The sequence below is a fragment of the Puntigrus tetrazona genome, chromosome 19, assembly GCF_018831695.1.
Source record: "Puntigrus tetrazona isolate hp1 chromosome 19, ASM1883169v1, whole genome shotgun sequence".
NCBI classification, from domain to species: domain Eukaryota; kingdom Metazoa; phylum Chordata; class Actinopteri; order Cypriniformes; family Cyprinidae; genus Puntigrus; species Puntigrus tetrazona.
Genome location: NC_056717.1, coordinates 4,294,283 through 4,314,502, shown reverse-complemented (window position 1 = coordinate 4,314,502; position 20,220 = coordinate 4,294,283). Strand labels below are relative to the sequence as shown.

The following is a 20,220-nucleotide window of genomic DNA, read 5'->3' as shown; positions in this document are numbered from 1 at the left end:
TGGGACAATGCAACCTTTTTTTAAAATGCTGATTAGCATTAATGTAATAAACCACATGGTCTGACATCATTCTGGTATTAAAACGCCCGCTTATCAAAATCCAATCAATTTCCTTCTTACTTGTTTTTTCATGATTATTCTGAATCCAGAATATTCTGGGTGTACTATTGAAGTGCACTTGGTTTTGCATAAGTTAAAATATATCAGTGCATAGATTAAAATAAAAAAACACAGAGATTTGGAACAGACCCTCAGTCTGCAATTTTATAATAGGTGGTAAAAATAAAAGTGTGAATTCTTTTCATCCCTTCAGGATGTGAATTAAGATCAGCTAGTCTTATGCAGAGTGCGTAGTATCCCAGCATGCCTCAGTGTGGGGTCCCCAAATGCCTGATCTCAAGACTTCCCTATGGAACGAGACCACCAATGTGGAACAGTCTCACCAAGGAATAACGCTGATTATGAGGGTGAAAATATGATTTTGACGATGAAAGCTTGTCAACTTTAAGAGTGTCTACTGTAACAATACTAATACATGTGTACCAGGAATCAAGGTTCGGAGGATGATGTATATTGTGCGCAGCATGTGTCCGTCGCCGGCACCAGGCTGTTGTGCTGTAGAGTGCTTGAAGAGCTCTGTCATGCCGTCAGAACTACAGAAAGAACATCATGTACCGAACACTATTTGATGAAGAACTAAACCCAGGGCTGGGTCCTGTTTCAAGGGGATATGACTCAATCCGCCTGGGCGAATGGCAGTGAGAGGTGGAGGAGGAAGAGAAGGGGGTGTTGAATGGAAGAAGAGTAGAAGAGGGGTGTAAAACAATATTCGTGGTGAGTCGGTGTCACCGGTGGGATGAGATGAGCTGTAGGTTGGGGGTGGGAATAGGGGGACTCTGTAGCAGGTGGCGTCTGGGCCCAGGCAGAGCTTATCTTGTACAGTCTTACCGGGAGGTTAAATAATTAAAGAAAAGTGGGTGTTATGGCATGGGGAGTCTAGACGTGTCTGGCGCCCGTATGGGGCGTCTCTTTAATACGAGCGCTTTATCTCAGATTAGAGAGCGAGGTCAGTGGCTTGCGCCCTGCTTAGGTGACAGTGCCGCTTTGCCAGCGAGGCACAGACGAATAGCTCCTGCCACTGGCACGATTAAATGCGCCCTAGTTCTGTGTCGCACTTCCTGCTATCTCTGCCACTGTGAAAGGCCATGCGTTAGATAGCAGCATTCATTTTTACTCGATGACTGAATGCGGTGTTCCTCAAGTCCGTAGATTTGGCCCGTCTTTTTTTGGGTGGCTCTTCGAGTTGTTCTCTGATCTCATTTGTTCCATGAGACTCTGAGTATTGAAGTGTCCTCACTTTCTCTCTTTCCTCTGTCTCCCACATACTCTAAGTCTCTCTTGCACTCTCGTGTTTTTTCATACACCTTGTGTGTGAATGGAAAATGTCTGTCACACCAGAAAAGGGCTGCTCTGGTGAAAGACTTCACAAACTCACCTTCCCCTTTCTCTGTTTCCCCCAAACAGAGGAATGAGAAAATTCCACAATGCATAGATGCCTCTTTCTGTCTTTTCTGAATAGTGTAAGTCCCACACAGTTGTAGCTTGCAAATATTTACTGAAATAGCAGTACCTCAGTCTAGCGACCTTCTGCAGACATTTCTTTTCTGCCTCTTTCTTCTTTTCGTTATTTTGCCCCCTCCACAGCCTCTCATAAAGTGACTCATAGCATGTTGCTAGGGAATGTTCCAGAAAGGGGCATTTACTGCAGCAGTGAGACGTGGTTCAGTCTTCCCATATGATTGTGTTTCTGGGTGAAACCTGCCGTCTCGCAAGTCTCTGTCCCACATGGGCGTCTGGCTTGTGCCCTTCCCTTTTGTCTGGCATTCTGATGGGACAACTCAGATAACACAGGAGGAGGGGGCAATGCGTCCCCTCTCAAGTTCCCATAATGCCTTTGTTGTCTGGTGTGCACAGTGACGTGGATGAATGGATGGTTAACTAGATTAAGGCTTGTGCTTGATGAAGCAGTGGTATTATGACTGGATATGTCCATCTCTGTTTTTTTTCTCCAGTTACCAGTGCAACCCGCAGTCATGAACGCCAACATGTTCAGCTGTATGTTTGTGCATGGCATATACCGGGGGTGCTCACTTTTAGTGTCGTTTGTACACCCCGCAATACGAGCTGGCCCAAACTAGAGAGGACGCAAGGAAACTTTCGGTGTCTCTCGTCCCCGCTGTCTTGCCATGCCGATGAAGTCACTTGGAAATTAGTCGTTCACTGCACACACTCTCTTTCCCTTGGAAATCTGTTGTGTAATGTGTGCTTTGGTATGAATTCAAAGCCCATTTTAAGAAGTTTCCCTCACTGCTGTGAGTTCAACTGTTGGATCTCTCATGACATGATCTCCACGTACTGTGCCCGACTCCATGAGAATAGTACTGTACCGGGGAGACATTTGGAGACGGCGCACAGATGGCTGGCAGCGAGCAGCAGTCCCCATTCTCCAGCCTCTCTCTCCCCCTCCTCCTCCTCCACCCGCTCCGTTTCTTTCCTCCCAGATCGTGAGAGCACAGCTGTTTTCCTTCTGTTATGAAACTGTGGAGAGGAGGAAACAGGAAATGGCTTCATGAAATATAGATCTGGAGGCCAGACTTGGTTGTCTTGCAGCTTGTGAGCACGGTATAAAAAAGAGAGCGAGAGGAGAGGGGGAAAAAGTTTCAGATAGGCTTATGTAATGCCTCCTCCATTTCCTTTGGCTCTGTAACAGAATGGCCTCTGCGGAAGATAGCAGTCCCGCAGTTTCTAGCCTGTTTCGGGGCTTTCCGACCTCACAGACGAGGTGACGACTGCTTGAACGACGCACACCCAGCTCACCTAAGAGCCTGTTAGAGGCTCTGTGACAGGTGTTAGCGCATATCTCCTCTTAGCTAACAACACAATGGAGCAGCATACGTAGGGGTAAGAGGATTGAGTTGTCTGATCTCAGAGAGTCCGCATAAGGCTAACCCGAATTAGCCCAGCTGCCTCTCTCCCTCGCTGTTGTGCAGTTGTTGCCACATTATCGCAGCCTGTTTACATTTCTGCCCTGTCGCAAACAGGCTGACGATGGTTTGTTGTGTCTGCTCTGTCTGGGGTTTGTATCTGTAATCATAACACATTAACAGATCTTCCGGGATGCCGTCACGTCTGACTTCGATGCTTGAACCCGCCGATTAGCACAGGGAAGGTTAGACAAGGCTCAGGGAATATGATTTTATATAGGGATTACAGGTTTATGTAAATTGCGCTGTTAGATTAGTGATGAAACAGCTGATGAATCACAGTTTTATTGGCATCTTATTTGTAGCTAATTTGGCTAAAAATGAGACCAGACACACTCGATACGCTCCTACTTTTAGTGGATGCTAGTACGATTAGGCAGCATATTTAATTTGACATATTAAAGCTGTGAGAGATAAACGTAGAGTTGGTACAGGTTCAGGCGTTGACTGGTTAACTGGCAAAAGATCGTTGTCTTTCTAACAACCTGTTGAATGGACTGTACACCTGTACCTTACAGCCTTTTCAGTCGAGTCCACCCTGGTGTCCACCCTGGCTACAGCCCATTTTAACCACATTAGATGACATCACCCTTTGTTTGGGTCAGAACAGGCCATTTCTAAGGAGGACAGAGTGAGGCTACTCTGATAAGATTAGCCTGGTGGCTTAGAGAAAACTGTTACAGTGGTTTAGCCAACGGCAGCAGTGAACAGTCCTGGATGGAGGAAAGGTGCTAGAGTGGTGCCTGGTACTCTAGGTTGGCTGAGATTACAACCCTAGTGTCTCAGAGGTTGAGATGTGTCAGTTACATGTTCACCATACCCCACCCCCCTCCATCTACCACCAGTTGTCTGTCACTTGGAGTTGGTCCAGGCCATAATCCGGTTAGGGGCAGCAGATTTGGGCCGTTTTATCTCCTGTGCTGGGTTAACTCCTGAGATGCGTCTGGTCTCTGGTCCTCTTCTCCAAGCCCTCAACAGATGGGGCCTTGTCTTGCAAGCACTCTCTCCAGAAGAGCCGTGGCAAAGAGCCAGTGCCAATGCGGCTTATTTAACAGTGTCACTACATGGTCCAACTGCATCCTGGTTACGGCCTTGTTCTTGTAGAGAGAAAGTGGCAGTGATGGAAAGGTCAGAAACTAAAGTTCAAGCTGGCTCACCTAAAGAACCCACTGGCTTGACAAAACTGTCTTTCAGTAAAAAACGAGTCTGGTTGACTGGTCATCAACAACCGACAAGCTATTGTGGTTAATTCATTCGTTTTATTTTCAATAAATATTTTCAACATGTCTTCATTGACACGTTCATCCGAGTGTCACAGATTATCACGAATGACAAAATGTAGAGCGAGGATTTGATTTATTGCACTGGTTGGTGATTGTATTGTGAGAGGTGGACCTTGCACTCAAAAGTGGAGGCAGATAAGCTTGCAGAGGCAGGTTTAAGTGGACTGGATGATGGGAGACGTCCAGCATCATCACCAGAAGATCCCGTTAGGACAATTAGCGAAACTGCATGAATGAAACATACATTTTATTCACAGTAAGACACGTAACATGCATTTGGAAAATGTATAGAGGGGCGTTTCATTGCATGAGGATGAATTTGAATTTGAAGCTTCTGGGAGAAGACCATCAAAGCACCAGTTGTATTTAGATCTTTTTTTCCTGCGTAAAACAAAGTCCACTGTGGGTTGCTGATGTCATAGCTGTACGTTTGAAAATGATTACCTTTAATGTTAGTGTAGATTGCAGCTGATGGTGTTTACTTCAGTGTCGCAGCTTTGCAGCGGTTTTCCTATCGCCTCGAAACATCCGTGTGAAATGTCTGAGTTACTCGGTGGTCAGCAGGGCTAACAAGATTTCTCTGAATGTATGTGTGGCACATATCAACATGTTTTCATGCGACTGGAGAACAAGTCTATATTGACTGGGTCCATCTGCGTGTTCAAGGGTCAGCGGGAGGCCGAAAGAGCTCTAGCCTGTTTGTAACAACATGCCCGATCGTTTTTCACAAGAATCTCTAAAATAATGACGAGTAGACTGTCGTGTTCATTCAGGCATTCATTTCAAAGGATTCTCGAATTAACATCAAAAAACGAATTCCTTCCTTTGATTAAGCGAGATTGAACCATGACATAATCAGTTTATGAAACAGTTTTATGAAATCAGAGCTGTGGCCTAGCAGACATATTGAGCTGTGCTGCTCATGCGGGCAGTGCTTGTTAAAATCCAGCTCGCATTAATAATAAAAATGGAGCAGCCCCAAAACCCTCTCTCATTTCTCTTTTTCTCCATTCTTGACTTGATTTAGGTCAGAAAAGCCATTTGAAACGTCATGTTATAACATTTTTGTGGATTAGTCCGTTGCGTCACTTTTTGAGTCTGCTTTTGGTCTCTCCCCACCCACCCGATCTCAACACACTCGATCGTGTTCACGTTATTGCCCCCTGGTGGTAAGAATGAACAGCACAACGGGTTCGCTATGTCTTTACTTATTCATAAGCAACTGTCTAGCGTGCCTCTCTGAGGTCTCTTTAAGCTCACAAATCATCAACAGTAATAACTATTACCATATTTAATGAACCACGACCCCTAAAAATGAAAACACAAACCTGTTCATGCTGCAAACATGATTGATATCATGGTCAAACAGCGAGCAATTTTGAGCTTAGATGTTTTATTATTTTAAGCAACCGAGCATAGGATTTTTTTAAAACAAGCGACTGAAAACCACAGCTCCTTTTTATTGAATCAAAACGTACTTCTGCAGCTCTGTGAATGTGTGAAATATGCTAATGGGTTTTCTCTCTGTTTTCTTGTCTTGCAGCTGAACTGGAGTTTGTTCAGATAATAATCATAATTGTGGTGATGACTGTAATGGTAGTTGTGATCATCTGTTTGCTGAACCACTATCGGCTGTCGGCCTGGGCCTTCCTCACACGCCACAGCCAGGCCCGTCAACGAGAGGAGGGCATGCAGCCGGTAAGTGTGTGTGTGTGTGTGTGTGTGTTTTATTCTGAGTGGGTGTTCGTTTGATTCTCCAGTCACCATGTGTGTCCTGTCTGTGTGCGCTCTGAGTGGGTGTAGAGTTCCTGTTCTTTTGTTTGATCACCATGTGTGTGACTTTGTGACCACGTTCATATGGGACTCAGCAATGTGCGTGCCAGCTTCAGGGTCTTTGTGTCTGTACACCTGCACAAATGCATTACGTAGTTACTAAGGATGGGTCAGGATGGTCGACCTGCTCCATTTGTGAGCTTTGCCTTTTATTATTTTTCATTATGCATTATAAGTCTGTTTTCTGCGGTAGTCTTGCGCTATAAACGTCGTCCACATTCCATTAAGAAAGTCTCAAGTAAAAGTATATTCTCTAACCAGTCATTTAAGCAACACGATGGTTTGTTTTGGAAATGCACAGTTTTGCACATCCCCGGTTCTTCTCTATGTGGATTTACGTCCTGTTTGTTGAGAGCGAGACATGCTTGTCTAGACTGCAGTCCGTTTCGTCTCCCAGAACGAGAGAGAGAGTCATAAAAAAATATGAAGAAGGTGAAGATGTGATTTAGCAACAGATGCAGAGCATGAAAGGAATCAAGCTCTTAAATTCAGAAACAAGCTCATAAATTTTCGACAAGAGCACAGTTTCTACAGCTGCATGTTTAGAGGCCACGAGACTAACCAGCGGTCTTGAATTAATAATGCATGATATTAATGTATTCTAGTATTTACTGCATGTGCATTTAGATCAACTTTTCTGATGCCTGGAGCGAATGAGATTTTTTTTCCCCCCTCCCAAACTTAACCTCTAATGCATGAGATGAAGTTTTATGTCTTGTTCTTAATGCATGACTCACACCGGATCCTCTTTTCTGTATAATAGGACGGCTGTGCATGGCCAACAGATAGTTTGGTGACGCAACAAGGAGCCACTGAGGTTAGTTAACTCACATGACCTATTATTCAACCTTTCTGGCAAAATTGTATTCATTACTTTTAGGTTTTACTGTCATGTTTATGGCTGGACAGCACAGCTAATAGCACGAAACTCACAATATTTTTCCGCCCTTTCGATGACAATGAATCATCACATTTTAACATTTATGCTCGGAAAGGAGTATATTTACACTGAATAGACACAATGATAAGCTTTTTGAAAAAAAACATTAAGGTTTCCACAAATAAAAGCAAACTACTTTTGACATAGATAATAATAATCGTGTTTCTCTAGCAGCAAATCAGCATATTATAATTATAATATGTACGATCCTTAAAATTCTAATTTGATCACAGTAATAAATTACATTTTAATAAAGCTATTTTAAATTATTAAATCATTTTCAAAAAAAAAAAAATATTTAAAAGCATTGCTCTTTTTACTGTATGTTTGGTCAAATAACTATTTATGGGTTTATTTCTAACAAAGTAAAAAAAAAATAATGTTCTTCCCTACGTTCAGGTGATGTACGGGCCAAGGAGCGGAGAGCGCTTCAACCCACCTTCATTTATGCAAAGGGACCGATTCAGCCGCTTCCAGCCCACCTACCCATACCTGCAGCAGGACATCCACTTGCCGCCCACCATCTGCCTGTCAGACGGCGAGGAGCTGCCGCCCTACAAGGGCCCCTGTACCCTGCAGCTCAGAGACCCCGAGCAGCAGCTCGAGCTGAGCCGTGCGTCCGTGCGTGCGCCCCCCAACCGGACCATTTTCGACAGCGACCTGATAGACGTTTACGTGCACGGAGGCGGCCCGCGGCCCCCGAGCAGCAACTCTGGCAAGAGTGCCTCGAACTCGCACGTGGAGGGGCCGCCGCCCACCTACAGCGAGGTGATGGGTCAGACGTACCCGGGCTCCGCCTCCTTCCTGCACCAGCACAGCAATAACGCACCACCCTCCAACCAGAGGACAGCCAGCCGCTCCACCCAGCCTGGCGCAAGCACAACCCTGTTCGTCAAGGTTAAGGATAGCCGGCGCGACAAACCCGTGTGACTAGGACGCACCTGGAGAGGGCAGTAGAGAGCACACGTGCTCTTCGGTACTTCCTCCTGGACCTGAAGGGGACTTAAACGCTCCCCTTGCACAATTTGAATCGAAAATTGAGGAACCAAGCTTACAAAGTTTATTTTTTGGAATTTTTTCGTTTTGTTTTTGCTAGAACTTCGGGGCCTTGTATGGATGTTTGGGCTCCTCGGCTAAATCTCTTTGTTTGTTTGGTTTTGTATGCTTTCCTGTATTTAAAGAACACGTGTGTTGGCACAGATTGCTTGCGTGAGAGACCACATAGGTCATAGGATTGAGAAATTTTCTATTCGTTTGTGCATTTCCAGGACTCGTGCACGAAAAAAAAACTGTTCACAACCAATCAAAATCCAAATTGAGTGCCATGACAAAAGAAATCTTAATTCTTGGGGATGTGACTCACAACAACAACCACAAAAAGTCTTTACGTTGCACTTATTCTTTCAAGAGTAGAAACGCCTACCCTTAGTTACTTTTCACGCTCAATCCACATGGTTCCCGGGATTTGTTTCTTCCTTTTTTTGTTTCACATTTTCCTGAAACGGAGATGTAGAACTCTGATCCAGCCTAAAATCTCCACACCTGAACTGCATCATGGCACTTATTTAAAAAAAAGAAAAAAGAGAGAGGGTTTAACGAGCTGTTCAAATTCCAGATCACTTTTTCCACTGACCAAGTGAGAGATATTGGCATGGATATCTGCGGATGGAAGTCACGACACACACGCCACTTTCATCCTGTCGAGTAGCACTTTAAACTTGCGTCACTTCAGCATCGTCATGGGGTCCAAGTGCAAGGGAATCATGGGAACTGTAGTCTTATGCACATCCCGTCCCCTTCTGAGCGAGTGTGTCATATCTCACACTGTTTTGTTTTCCACTAAAAAAAAGCATGCGTATTGTTTTTTTTTTCTCTCCAGTTATCCATACTATACTTTAGTTCACGATCGTATACGGATCTCATATTTTATCTTTTACTCTCCTCTCCTGAAATGCCGTTTTATTCCGAGGCAGCACAGGAACACGCTTGTTATCTCTTTATTTGTCATCGGTATTTATATCAGTTCAAACGCATGTACCAATCACGACGAGGTACACCCCCCTTCCCCTTTGTTCTTCGTCTTCTTTTAAAGTCGTACTCAATCACATGGCACACCTTGGAATGCTTTCAGACGTGTTGATTGTGTTTCCGGTCGCACCCGAGCTTCGTAAACCGTCGTTCTTTGGCCTTCCCTTTAGAAATTCCCATAGAAAAACTATTTATTGACTAGCTATTTATTAAAGTGACCGGTTCGCGGGGATGTTTAGTCGAAGTGGACTAAAAAAAAAGCGCCACTTTCTTTCCCCAAACAGGCTTTTATACGATCTCCTCCCCCTTTGAATAGCGAGACTGTAATGCCGCCCATCCGCCCCGGCTCCGGAAACCCCGGCCTCCCGCCATCGGCTCCGCTTCCTGTCGCTCATTCTGATCGCGCAGTTTGAGTTCGTACTGTATTGCTGCTGCTGCTGCTACCGCTACCGCTGCTGTTCGTTCATCACGTAGGCCTATGTCCGCTTTCCCGTTACTTTATAACCGCTTAACACCCCAGACATAGACGTCCGTGCTCCGTTTTGGTTTTTCGTTAACATTAGCGCGTTTCCCGCCGTCATAGTCGTACTAGGAAAACGAACCCAAATGTGTTACGTTTGCAGCCGAGAGGTTTGCATGTTACAAATTCGGTGCCTAACAGTCATGTTTAAGCAGACATAGAAACCCACTTGCACTCAAAAGTCCCCACCTTTGTTGTGCCTCACTTCCTATGGTGCTTCTTTCAGTAGTCGGACTCTGTTTATTTGTACGGTGCTGTATATAACTTGAATATATTATGCACATATCCTACCCAATGGGTAGAAAACCACAAGAAAGCATTGTTAATACTGTAATATAATGTATAGATAATATTAAAAAGAAAACTTTAACACGGTGGCATCAAGTTTTGTGAATGCCTTCAATTGTGCTTTGTCTTTTTTGTAAAACAGAGTAAAGTTTGCAAAGAGAAATGCTACGGTATGGTCACAGAAATACAAAATGACGACTTATATATATTTTTTCCTATACAGTAAATGCAAATCTGTTATGTGATGAAACGAATATTCTGATTAAAAGGCAGTTATATAAAAGGTTAACTAGCTGCTGCTTTTGTAACTTCCAGAGAGAGAGAGAATTATAAATGCCAGCGCTTGTCGTTTTATTTATTGAAGTTTATTTCGTGACTGCTAGCTGTTTGGACGTGCGGCCGCCGCCACGCGGGACACCCCCGTCGCTGTACCGTGACCCTCGACCTTTGGGCTCCCGCGAGGCCTGCTCTCCGAGCGGGACGAGGCTTCATCGGCTCGGCGGGACATCCGTGGCGGGCGGCTAACATTCCGTCGTTGGTTTTATGCACATAATCGAGCTGCGTGGTACACAAAAGAGCATCAAATGAGGATAACCCAGCCCATAGCTGACCGTTACTGCATGTTCATGTTGTCGTTATTTCCTCGGCATAGCAGTGTGGTTCCTCGCCGGCGGGCTCCTCTCCAGAAACAGCTCGGCCTCTCGGTCCGCGGGATCTGGAGTTTCCCGCCAATCCACAGCAACGTTTTTCATCGCGAGATCACGTCACAGGACTGTACGAGCTATATTGTGGACTACAAACTTTTTTGTTTTCGTTTTTTTTCTACAAGAAGAAACGGTTCAGTGAGCGAGGAACGCTGCTGTCCTTACGCCTTTTTATTTTTATTTTTTATTGTTCTATTTAATTGTGATGTCAGCGGTTTTCAGTTTGAGGTCTGTTAATTGCAATACTTTTACAGGAAAAAAAAGGTGACTAAAAACCCACTGAAAAAAAAATACAAAAAAATAAATAAATACGAGAATAAAAAAAACAAACAATAAAACTATTGCTCAAAGATACTGTTGTAGTCCCTCATGAAACGATTCCACGCTTGTTCTTTCGCTGTCATCAAATGGCTAGAGAGAGCAATTAAAGTTGAGGAAAAGAACCAGAGAACGAGTCTCTTTTGTGCTTTTTGTTTGTTATGTTGTGCTGCTCAAACTGAAGTCAACTTACAACTTGCCATTAAATAATAAATAAAAGAAAAACTAGGATAAAGCATTAAAAATGTAAAAAAAAAAAATGAAAAAGAGTCAGGCTTCCCTCAGCAAGTGCTAGAAATCTCTGTTTTCACAGCTGCTTCATACTGAATGAACCAATTTACTTTAGTCAGAGTAATGTATGGGACACTTGAATGCAAAGCTCTGGATAAATATTAAAAATATTGGTTGTATTCATCTCTGGTGCATAAATTAATGCATCATTTTGTTAAAAAAAAAGTTGATTCTTAATAGAAACTTCCTATTTAGAAAGCAGCTGAGCTAGTTTTACTTTTAGTTCCTCCTCCTCGGTTGAAAATCAGTAAAATGTAAATGACCGGTGTAGCTGTGTATCTTGTAGGAATATCAAAATAATGCATGGTTGAAATTCGGTGTAACAAGTCAGTCATGTCTTCAGGTTGAAGTCCAGCATGAAAAACAATGGATCCTTGTTTTATAGCAGTTCTCATCTTATGAAGACTTGATTAAGCATTTAATTTGATGTACTCCATATTTTGTAGGCTATATGTAACTAGCATCTAAGATTCAAAAAAGATTTTGACTAATGTAGAAATGTGACGTCAGATCTACTCGGTCAGCGCCCAGCGTCTGAGACGCCACCGAGCAACAACACAGAAACCCGTGGAAAAGGTTCACTTTAACAGATGAAACCCCTCACTCCAAGGACGGACGACCCGACAGGATCGTTACTGTGAGGTGAATCACGTCTAAGTCCATCTAGTCACAATGAAGATGTTTACGTTTCAGTTTCAAAGGGCAACACATTCTACAGCTACAACTAGCCACTTGTCCGGCTAATCACAACAATGCATGAAAAACAACACTTAAGTGTGCAAAATCTAGCATTATTGACAATCGTTTCTGTTGAGCCGTTGATTGGCCTGCTTATGCATCACTCAGAAAAACAGGCCAATCAGAGAGCTCCTATTTTCTCCTATTGTCTATTTTCTTAAGAACATCGCCACCTAAAATGCCTCCAAAATAGGTGTACAGCATGGGACCTTTACATTATTAAAAGGATATTGATGGGGAGCGAGCTCTAACAGGTTCTTGACACTGATCTGTGAAACGCATGAAATAAGACGAGATCTTATCTTTTTATTCTTGTTGACAGCCAAGTGGAAGATCCTTCAACAGACAACAAAAAAAGGCCTCGCAGTCCCACCAGTGCTTCACCTGCAGACACTTTTACTTTTGAATAATCACCTTCGTTAGTTATTAGGCAAACACGTGACAACCCAAAGACATGAAGAGCAGAAAGTGAGCTCACAAATATGGCAGGATTGTACCGAACGGGAAAAAAAGCGTGAAGACTGTTGACGACTTGCAGAATGAGCGATAGCACTGTTGGTGAATATGTCTATTATTTCTCCAGTGCTGCGCTGCATCTTAACGTACACTTACAGCTTCTGACTGACCAACACCATTTTGCATAATACCGAGTTCAACATAACATGACCATTTCTTTTTCAGTAATGCATGCGGCGTATTAGATAACTCTTTAATTTGAATGACATAACTGAAAGAGGCAGTGCTATGTTGTTATAAGAAGTATTACCTATGTGACGTTGGACACCTCACAGCTGCTGTTCTCTTTAGAAAACATACATACTCTCGTTCTCGTCCATTATAAAACACTTCAAGTAGAATCCAAATGTTATATCCAAATCTAAGGTCATAATTCTGTGAAGGGTAAGTATAGAGCTTACAGCCTACGTACTACATTTTACTGCATATGCTTAAGACACATTGCTTTCCTTAAGTGTATTATATCATTAAATAACACAAATCTTCATGACATTACGGACAGAGAGAGAGAGAGAGAGAGAGAGAGAGACACTCTGTGACCTTTCGTAAGTCTATAAACCTATTCCTTCTTTTTTCGGAAAGACACTTTGTCTTTGGTTTCTTGAAGTTTTTCGGTGAACTTGTCTTTCGTTTCCTCCATCCTCTCAGATATACGATCCTTGGTCTCCTCCATCTTCCCGGAGATCCTCTCTTTGGTCTCCTCCATCTTCTCCTGCAGGTACTCCTTCACGGGCGGAGGGGTGGACATGTGCCCGTGCTTCCTCAGGTACTTGACGGACAGAGACGTTCCCCCGAGGGTCACGGTGTAGCGCGCGGGTGTGGCGATCTTCAGGAGAGCAGAGAAACCAGCCTCACATCAACTCGGAGAACACTCAAAGAGTTCTCCTATGGTTCCACTAAGAGCTTTTAACTTCCACGGAACCGCTTCATTTCACACAGTGTTCTTAAAGGGAGGCCTGGGTATTAAGTCTTGTAGGGATTAATATAACGTAAAGTATGTGCCTTACTGAAATGTGTAGGAGAAACCCATGAATGATTTATGTTATTAAAAAAATGCACATTATTTTACACATATTTTGGACGGCCTTTATTCTGATGACGTGAAAAATAAATGACTGATATGTTGACCACAGCCAATGAAAGAGCTTACTGGACGTGATGATATAAGCATAGACTTAAACCTTTTTTTTTTCCCCTACCAGAAGTCTAAATGCCTGGATATTGAGGGAAATATTTAATTCAATATTTTTATTCATATTTAATGATTTCCTTTTTGGTGAACTAACCCTTCCAGAACAGTTCTTAGAGGAACCGAAACGATTCTTCTGAGGCTGTATTTTTAAGAACTTAAATGGAGTCTGTTCATTGAGGTCGGTGTCATTCTAATGAAATTGTTTCAAATGAGCTACAGAGCACAAGAAAAGACACCGTGCCCTAAAAGAAATCGATTTTTAAGCCTCTATTCGATTTCACAAGGTGCAAATATTAATAAGGATCTCGAAGTTCTACAGAAGTTCATTTCGTATCATTTTTCTTCATTAGTGAATTGTTTAGTGGTGGACTAAAAAAAGAAGCCGGTCAGCCTACCTTGTACATGGCGTAAGCGGTCAGTGCGTAGCCGCTCTGTGAGTTCTCCAGGAGTTTCACCACCTTGTCAGGAAACCCGACATACTCAAGAAATGGCACCAAATTGACTCCTCTATAAACCAAAACAGGAGAGGGGGCGTGAAAAGACTGTTCACCTTCATGTCAATCCAAACCTAAATGACTTGTGTTTCACAGAGAAACTGTTGGTAACCAAACACATTGACTTCTATTTTATAGACAATAAATAGATAAAAAGGCTTGAGGGTGAGTACACGAAGACAGAATTGTCTTATTTGTGTGAACCATCCTTGTCCTACGACAATGTGTTAATATAAAATATTGAAAAGTGATTAGGGATGATCGTTATGAAATCCTGAATTTTATTTCGTATTTTATTAATATTTCTTAATAGTGAGCCATGTATTTTTAGCAATACTGTATTTATATACTAATGCAGCTTTTTTTATATTCCATTTTAATTGTATTTTTTAATTACTATTTAAGTTGAATGTATTTGTATTTCAGTTTCAGTTTAATTTAATTTTAGTGCTTCAACTTGAATGAGAAATGTTGCATTAATTGAAGGACATTTTTCATTTAATAATATCTGTATTTTATTTGATCTTTCTTTCAATGAAATAACCCTAATACCTAATACTTTAACAGGTAAAATAAAATTAAATATACACAAAAGACATTGAAATATCTACTGAATTCAAATAAGAAGAAGACTTGAGCGTCTCTAATATGAGCTAAAGGCTGTAAAGACTGGTGTTGAAGGCAAAATGATGACCCTGGTGTTGTCTTCTGTGCACAGTGAGGTCATGCTGAATGAAGCATCTATTACCACCTCCCACATTTCTCAAACGTCTAGACAGTGGTGACCCACATTCAGAGTAAACATTCCAGTGTGCCATTTACCTCAATCCACCACGAGCCATACACATACAGTGACCGAGCAGAAAGAAAACACACACACACACACACACACACACACCTGTTCAACAGATCAACCTCTCCTGCAAACATCCTACACATACTCCTTATTCTTTGCTTTGTTTTGTCAGACAATACAAATTTATGTTGTGCTTCTTATAGGATTTTTTTTCTTTTAGGCCTTTTTTTCTTTAACTTTAATAAATAATTTAATATATATATATATATATATATATATATATATATATATATATATATATATATATATATATATATATATATATATATGTATTTGTGTGTGTATATATATATATATATATATATATATATATATATATATATATATATATATATTCTCTTAAATTTTATATTACTGGTATATATAAGAATATATTTAACATATAAACATAACATTATACAAATATTGATACATGTCTATGTGTTCATATATCCAGAATGTACACAGTGTACAGACATATATTATGTAAACAAAAACTTTTATTTTACAATTAATCGCATTAAATATTTTAAAATGCAATCACAATTGAACTAGATTTTCCCCCAAACTGTGCAGCCCTGTTAGATGTTATTATCAGTTATTAAATAACCCACAGCTAACCGCAATGCCTTTTTTTGCGATTTCTTCACAAACTATCATAACCGCGATCCTCCATCTACTCACTTCATGGCAGCGTAGTAGAAGGTGCCGAACCACAGAGTAGAGGTCAGCAGGTGCACGGGGATCATGACTTTGCCGTACTGCTTAAAGGTTTTCTTGAATCTCTGAATGAGGCCGATAGACCTGTCCTGCAGAGGGTCCGGATCCTCCTGTCCCGGAGGCTCTCTGCCGCTGATCCCCCGCGGACCGCAGCGCAGGCCCGTCCAGCAGCCGTGGGCCGCGGGAGCCAGCATCTGCACGGGACGGCCCTGCAGCAGGACCCGAGCGCACGCCAACCGCTGCATCCCGTCTGCGGACAGAGAAACAAGACCACAGGCTGACAGGGGCCTGGCTACAGAGCAGAAAATACGGCTCATAAAAACACCAAGTAAACAACACAAACTCACAAAACTAAAGACATAAACAGATGGTCAGTAGAATGGGATGCAAACGCCACTTTGAGACTAGATCGGTGCTGTCAAACAAGGAATCACGTCCAGTTTAAAGGTTTTTGTTCACATAAGATATGTATGTGCACTGTCCTTAACGGTTTATATATAAATGCACATGCGCATTTTCTCTAAAATTCTGTTTTCAATGTATGTGTATTTATATATACTTCATAAATATGCAGATGCAATTAATCGCAATTAATCATTTGACAGCACCAGTCTACTTAAATTACTGTAATTATTACTACTACTACTACTACTACTATTATTTTACTTAAAAGAACAGAAACAGGAAACAACATTATCAACTGAATAATTCTGTTGAATTAATATTAAATATTAGTTCATATTAGCTCAGACTGATATCAGGCAATCTGCTGTTACTATTTAAAACAATAAAATAATTATAACAATAATCAAAATAGTTATAAATGCACCAGCATGTTCCACAAGTTACTTTTGGTATTACACTGATATTTGAAGCACATATATTTCTATTCATAATGTTTATTAACATTAACTTAACAGTTTTCAAGAGTACTAAAGATGTGACCATATTTCCTAACATATATTACAATGCATTTACGTCAGATTTTACGTAGATTTTGTAATAAATATTAAGTCATATATCATGGACGTGAATTATTTTTCCTACCTTCAATATCCCATCAATAATGACGTCCCTGGTGCTGGTTCAACACATTGGAAAACATTAAAGAGATGCATTATCTGAACACGTTCAGTCACATTTAAAATTAAACTTTATAGGAGGAAACAAAATCACAGACTGGCCTCTTAAAACAATCGTATTTAAAAATGTTTCGCATCAACTTTGTGTGAAGTGTTACGACAGTCGAACCCAACGTGAGTCAGCTAGCTTTGCTAAGGCATGTCTGCTGACAGGCGCGCTAAACTAACCAAAGTTTCACTCGTCCTTTGTCTAAACAAACACACACGACCATCAGAAATGTGCACGGCTACATACATGAGTGACTAAGTTCGGCATGATGTAATTTCCCCGCCACAAACACATTGTATTCGCGTCCCTTCTGTCATTCAGAGAGCCCTCGACCAGACGCAAGCGACATTACGCAGGGTGACTGCGCGCGCTGTGTTCTGGGTAATGTGGTACACTAGTGCTGATGAGAACGGGCGCAAACTCGTCGCGGAACTACATTTCCCAGAATGCATCGCAGAGTCGCGAATGATTGGTCTTTGCACGTACCTATGAACGACATACTGTGGAAATACTGTAGCCTACTCAAATATTCTAGTAAAATGTTTATTGCGATTTCATATAATGTATATGGGGTTTGCCTGTTTTTGACTAAATAAAACCTATTTTGTGTGTCCACAATGTCACATGGTATTAAATGTAAAGAAACTTTTAAAGACTGTAAATAAGTAATTAGTAAAAGAATATTTATGTAAATATAAGCTTAGTAATTAGTATTTATTTATGTAAAATAAACCTGCCATTTAAAATAACAAAAACAATGGTGGAGATCGATCTGGAGGCTCTGGATTATATCGTGTTGTACAGTGAAGCGATCTGAAATGTTTAAAACGTCCACCGTTACCTATACTAAGCGGTCCGTGCCGCTGTGGACGCCGGTCCTGTAGGCGGCGCTGCTCCGCCTCTCTCGTGTCAAATACCGCAGAAACGGCCCGCGAAGAGCGCTTCTTATGGATACATGATGGCGCACAACTCAAGTGAGTGCAGCAACTTTGATTCAGTCTTCAGCGGTCCTTGTCGCATAATCATGCTGTTCAGCACATGCACTCTTGCTGTGATGTATAACGTTTGTCTCGTTCTCAGTCCAAGCGGTCTCAGTCAGCCTCTGAACAGATGAAACACGTGCCGCCGACGTTATCAACGCAACACTGACGCACCGCAATGTTTATCTGTCTTCATTAACTTAATTTAGATGGGTTGCGACCCCCTTAAACGTGTCGTTCCCCCCTCTGTGATCCACTGCCGTGTTTATGAACGAATGCGGGTTTTATATCGTTAACACTGATGCACCGCCTGTGTGTTCAAAGGATTGTATGAAGCGGACGGTAAATGCTCTGATCGAGATGCCGATGCTTCCCAGACTTCAACTTCATCCTCCTCTTCCTCCTCAATGAAGAGACACTGGGACGGCGATGATGATGATGATGGTCACTCTCCCTGGAAGAAGCAGGTGAGCTCACAGCAATGATAACAGCAGTCAAAGTTTGCTCATCCTCAGGCCGTCCTAAGCGTATAACCGTTTTATTTTTGGGTACAGATTAAGAGAAATGCAGCTTGCTAAGAAGCGGATGCTCTGCAGTGAACGGGTGCCGTCAGCTGATAAAAACATCCCACTCTGACGGCACCCATTCACTGCAGAAGATGCACTGATGAACAAGTGATGAAATGATACAAAAACAAACGCATTACACAACATATATATGCATTCATGAAATGCGTGTAAAATGCTCAATAGCTCTTTTTAATATATTTTTTCTGTGGTTCTCAGAAGCAGAAGTCGTCATAGTCGCGTATATTTGCATTCAAAAGAAAACAAGCACTTTTATTGTTCCAGCGTGACCTTCTCTGCTCGGTTAGAGTTTTTTTAATGATTTTTTTTTTGGCTTCGCAGGTCACAGACGAATCATTGCACAGTCAGAAAGTGGCCACGCATTACAACAAACTCCAGGAGTGTGGCCTGGCGGAGCGCAATAGAAGCAGGATAGTCCACATGCGCAACTTCAACAACTGGTTGAAGAGTGTCCTCATAGGTGAGAAGAAGTCCTGTTTCAGGTTAGATGATCTGGGTGGAGTGGAAAGGCGGAGCTGCTCTTCTGAGGTCTGTGTGTTGGTCCTCAGGCGAGATCTTGGACAAGGTGAGGGAGAGACGGAGAGAGGTGACCGTGCTGGACCTGGGCTGTGGGAAAGGAGGAGACCTTCTCAAGTGGAAGAAAGGACGGATTGAGAAACTGGTGTGTGCAGGTAACTAACACAGCCCTCTTCGTACTTGTCTGCCTTCGTCTGTACATTTGAAGGTCCTCTGAAAGGTAGTTTCTCATTTAAATGATTCTGGAATCGTGGAGTAGAGGAGAAAAGATCTGAAAAGATAACACTTTTCTGTGATTTCTAGCGAGGAAATGGTATGAATCGTTCAGTTTGATTTGATTCATTTGAACGGACGCTTTTAACCAATTCATAAAAATGAATCAGTTCCTAACTCTAAAGTTGAAATGAGATGCTTTTAGAAATACCCGAATATCTATCATTTTAGGTAAATAAGTAGAAAAATAAGTGTGCCGTCTGTATTCTGGTGAGTTAGCGGTCGTTGTGAATTATATTTTTACACAATATGTATGGCATATTATAATGTAAAGCAGCTTAATCTGAAATGCAAAGGAAAAGGCTGTAATACTTTTAAAAATGTACGTTTTTTTTTTTGGTTTCACATTACCTTAAGGAACAGGTATACCGTGAAAATTCAAGCAAAATCCAATTAACAAAAAATAAAAATAAAGCGCACGCTGAGCGTCGACCCAATTCTTCGGTGCTGCTAAACCATGATGTTAAGCATGCATGCCCGTCTTCTAAGGCCTTCGTACTGTTAAAGATCTGCGTGTTGTCCGTCACAGACATCGCAGCTGTGTCCATCGAGCAGTGTCAGCAGCGCTACAATGACATGAGACGCAGGGGTCATCCCAACGACCGCTCCTTCTCGGCGGAGTTCATCACCGCCGACTGCAGCAGGGTACGGCTCGCCTCGCACGCACCGAGCGCACGCTTTCAGACGAGAGTCGCTGTGCCTCACCGAGCACGTCTTCTCTCTCCGTCTGTCTCAGGAGCTGCTCTCTGAGAAGCTGAGGGACCCCGAGCTGCGCTTTGACGTGTGCAGCTGTCAGTTTGTGTATCATTACTCGTTTGAGAGCGAGCTGCAGGCCGACACCATGCTGAGAAACGCCTGTGAGAGACTCCGGCCGGGAGGATTCTTCATCGGGACCACTCCAGATGCGTATGAGATGGTGTAAGATATCACACGCACTGATATTGATAGTGATTGATAGCTTAAGTCGCTGGGGGATATTTGAAGCGCTA

General features: G+C 42.2%; 3 protein-coding genes across 5 annotated transcripts in view; 2 read left to right on the top strand and 1 right to left on the bottom strand.

The window, feature by feature from the left end:
- ldlrad4a (low density lipoprotein receptor class A domain containing 4a) overlaps window positions 1-11,088 on the top strand; it is a 72,946-nt gene extending 61,858 nt beyond the window's left edge. For 2 of the 3 annotated variants that reach the window (XM_043218105.1, XM_043218107.1), the window contains 3 exons: window positions 5,871-6,025; window positions 6,924-6,977; window positions 7,500-11,088. In XM_043218105.1, the coding sequence (XP_043074040.1) occupies window positions 5,871-6,025; window positions 6,924-6,977; window positions 7,500-8,030 (740 nt within the window). In that variant the 3' untranslated portion in view covers window positions 8,031-11,088. The remainder of the gene's footprint in view (window positions 1-5,870; window positions 6,026-6,923; window positions 6,978-7,499) is intronic. The other variant, XM_043218106.1, reaches the window with a different exon arrangement.
- Window positions 11,089-12,273: 1,185 nt separating this feature from the next.
- On the bottom strand, window positions 12,274-17,255 carry fam210aa (family with sequence similarity 210 member Aa). The gene is made up of 5 exons (XM_043218108.1): window positions 17,122-17,255; window positions 16,792-16,825; window positions 15,709-15,994; window positions 14,091-14,202; window positions 12,274-13,329 (listed from the first exon to the last, which is right to left on the bottom strand). Exons 3-5 carry the CDS (start codon window positions 15,987-15,989, stop codon window positions 13,063-13,065), a joined length of 660 nt encoding a protein of 219 aa, XP_043074043.1. The 5' UTR covers window positions 15,990-15,994; window positions 16,792-16,825; window positions 17,122-17,255; the 3' UTR covers window positions 12,274-13,062.
- A 490-nt stretch (window positions 17,256-17,745) lies between these two features.
- Window positions 17,746-20,220, top strand: part of rnmt (RNA (guanine-7-) methyltransferase) — an 11,466-nt gene continuing 8,991 nt past the window's right edge. Inside the window, exons 1-6 of the mRNA XM_043218103.1 lie at window positions 17,746-17,849; window positions 18,180-18,322; window positions 18,764-18,902; window positions 18,991-19,113; window positions 19,761-19,876; window positions 19,968-20,149. Of these exons, the coding sequence (XP_043074038.1) occupies window positions 17,831-17,849; window positions 18,180-18,322; window positions 18,764-18,902; window positions 18,991-19,113; window positions 19,761-19,876; window positions 19,968-20,149 (722 nt within the window). The 5' untranslated portion in view covers window positions 17,746-17,830. The remainder of the gene's footprint in view (window positions 17,850-18,179; window positions 18,323-18,763; window positions 18,903-18,990; window positions 19,114-19,760; window positions 19,877-19,967; window positions 20,150-20,220) is intronic.

Excerpts from the sequence above, each read along its gene's own strand:
- fam210aa (XM_043218108.1), bottom strand. The coding sequence starts at position 15,989 with ATGCAGCGGTTGGCGTGCGCTCGGGTCCTGCTGCAGGGCCGTCCCGTG. Across the intron at positions 14,203-15,708 it reads TTCTACTACGCTGCCATGAA|AGGAGTCAATTTGGTGCCAT; the intron begins GTGAGTAGATGG and ends TTTGGTTTATAG. Across the intron at positions 13,330-14,090 it reads CCGCTTACGCCATGTACAAG|ATCGCCACACCCGCGCGCTA; the intron begins GTAGGCTGACCG and ends GCTCTCCTGAAG.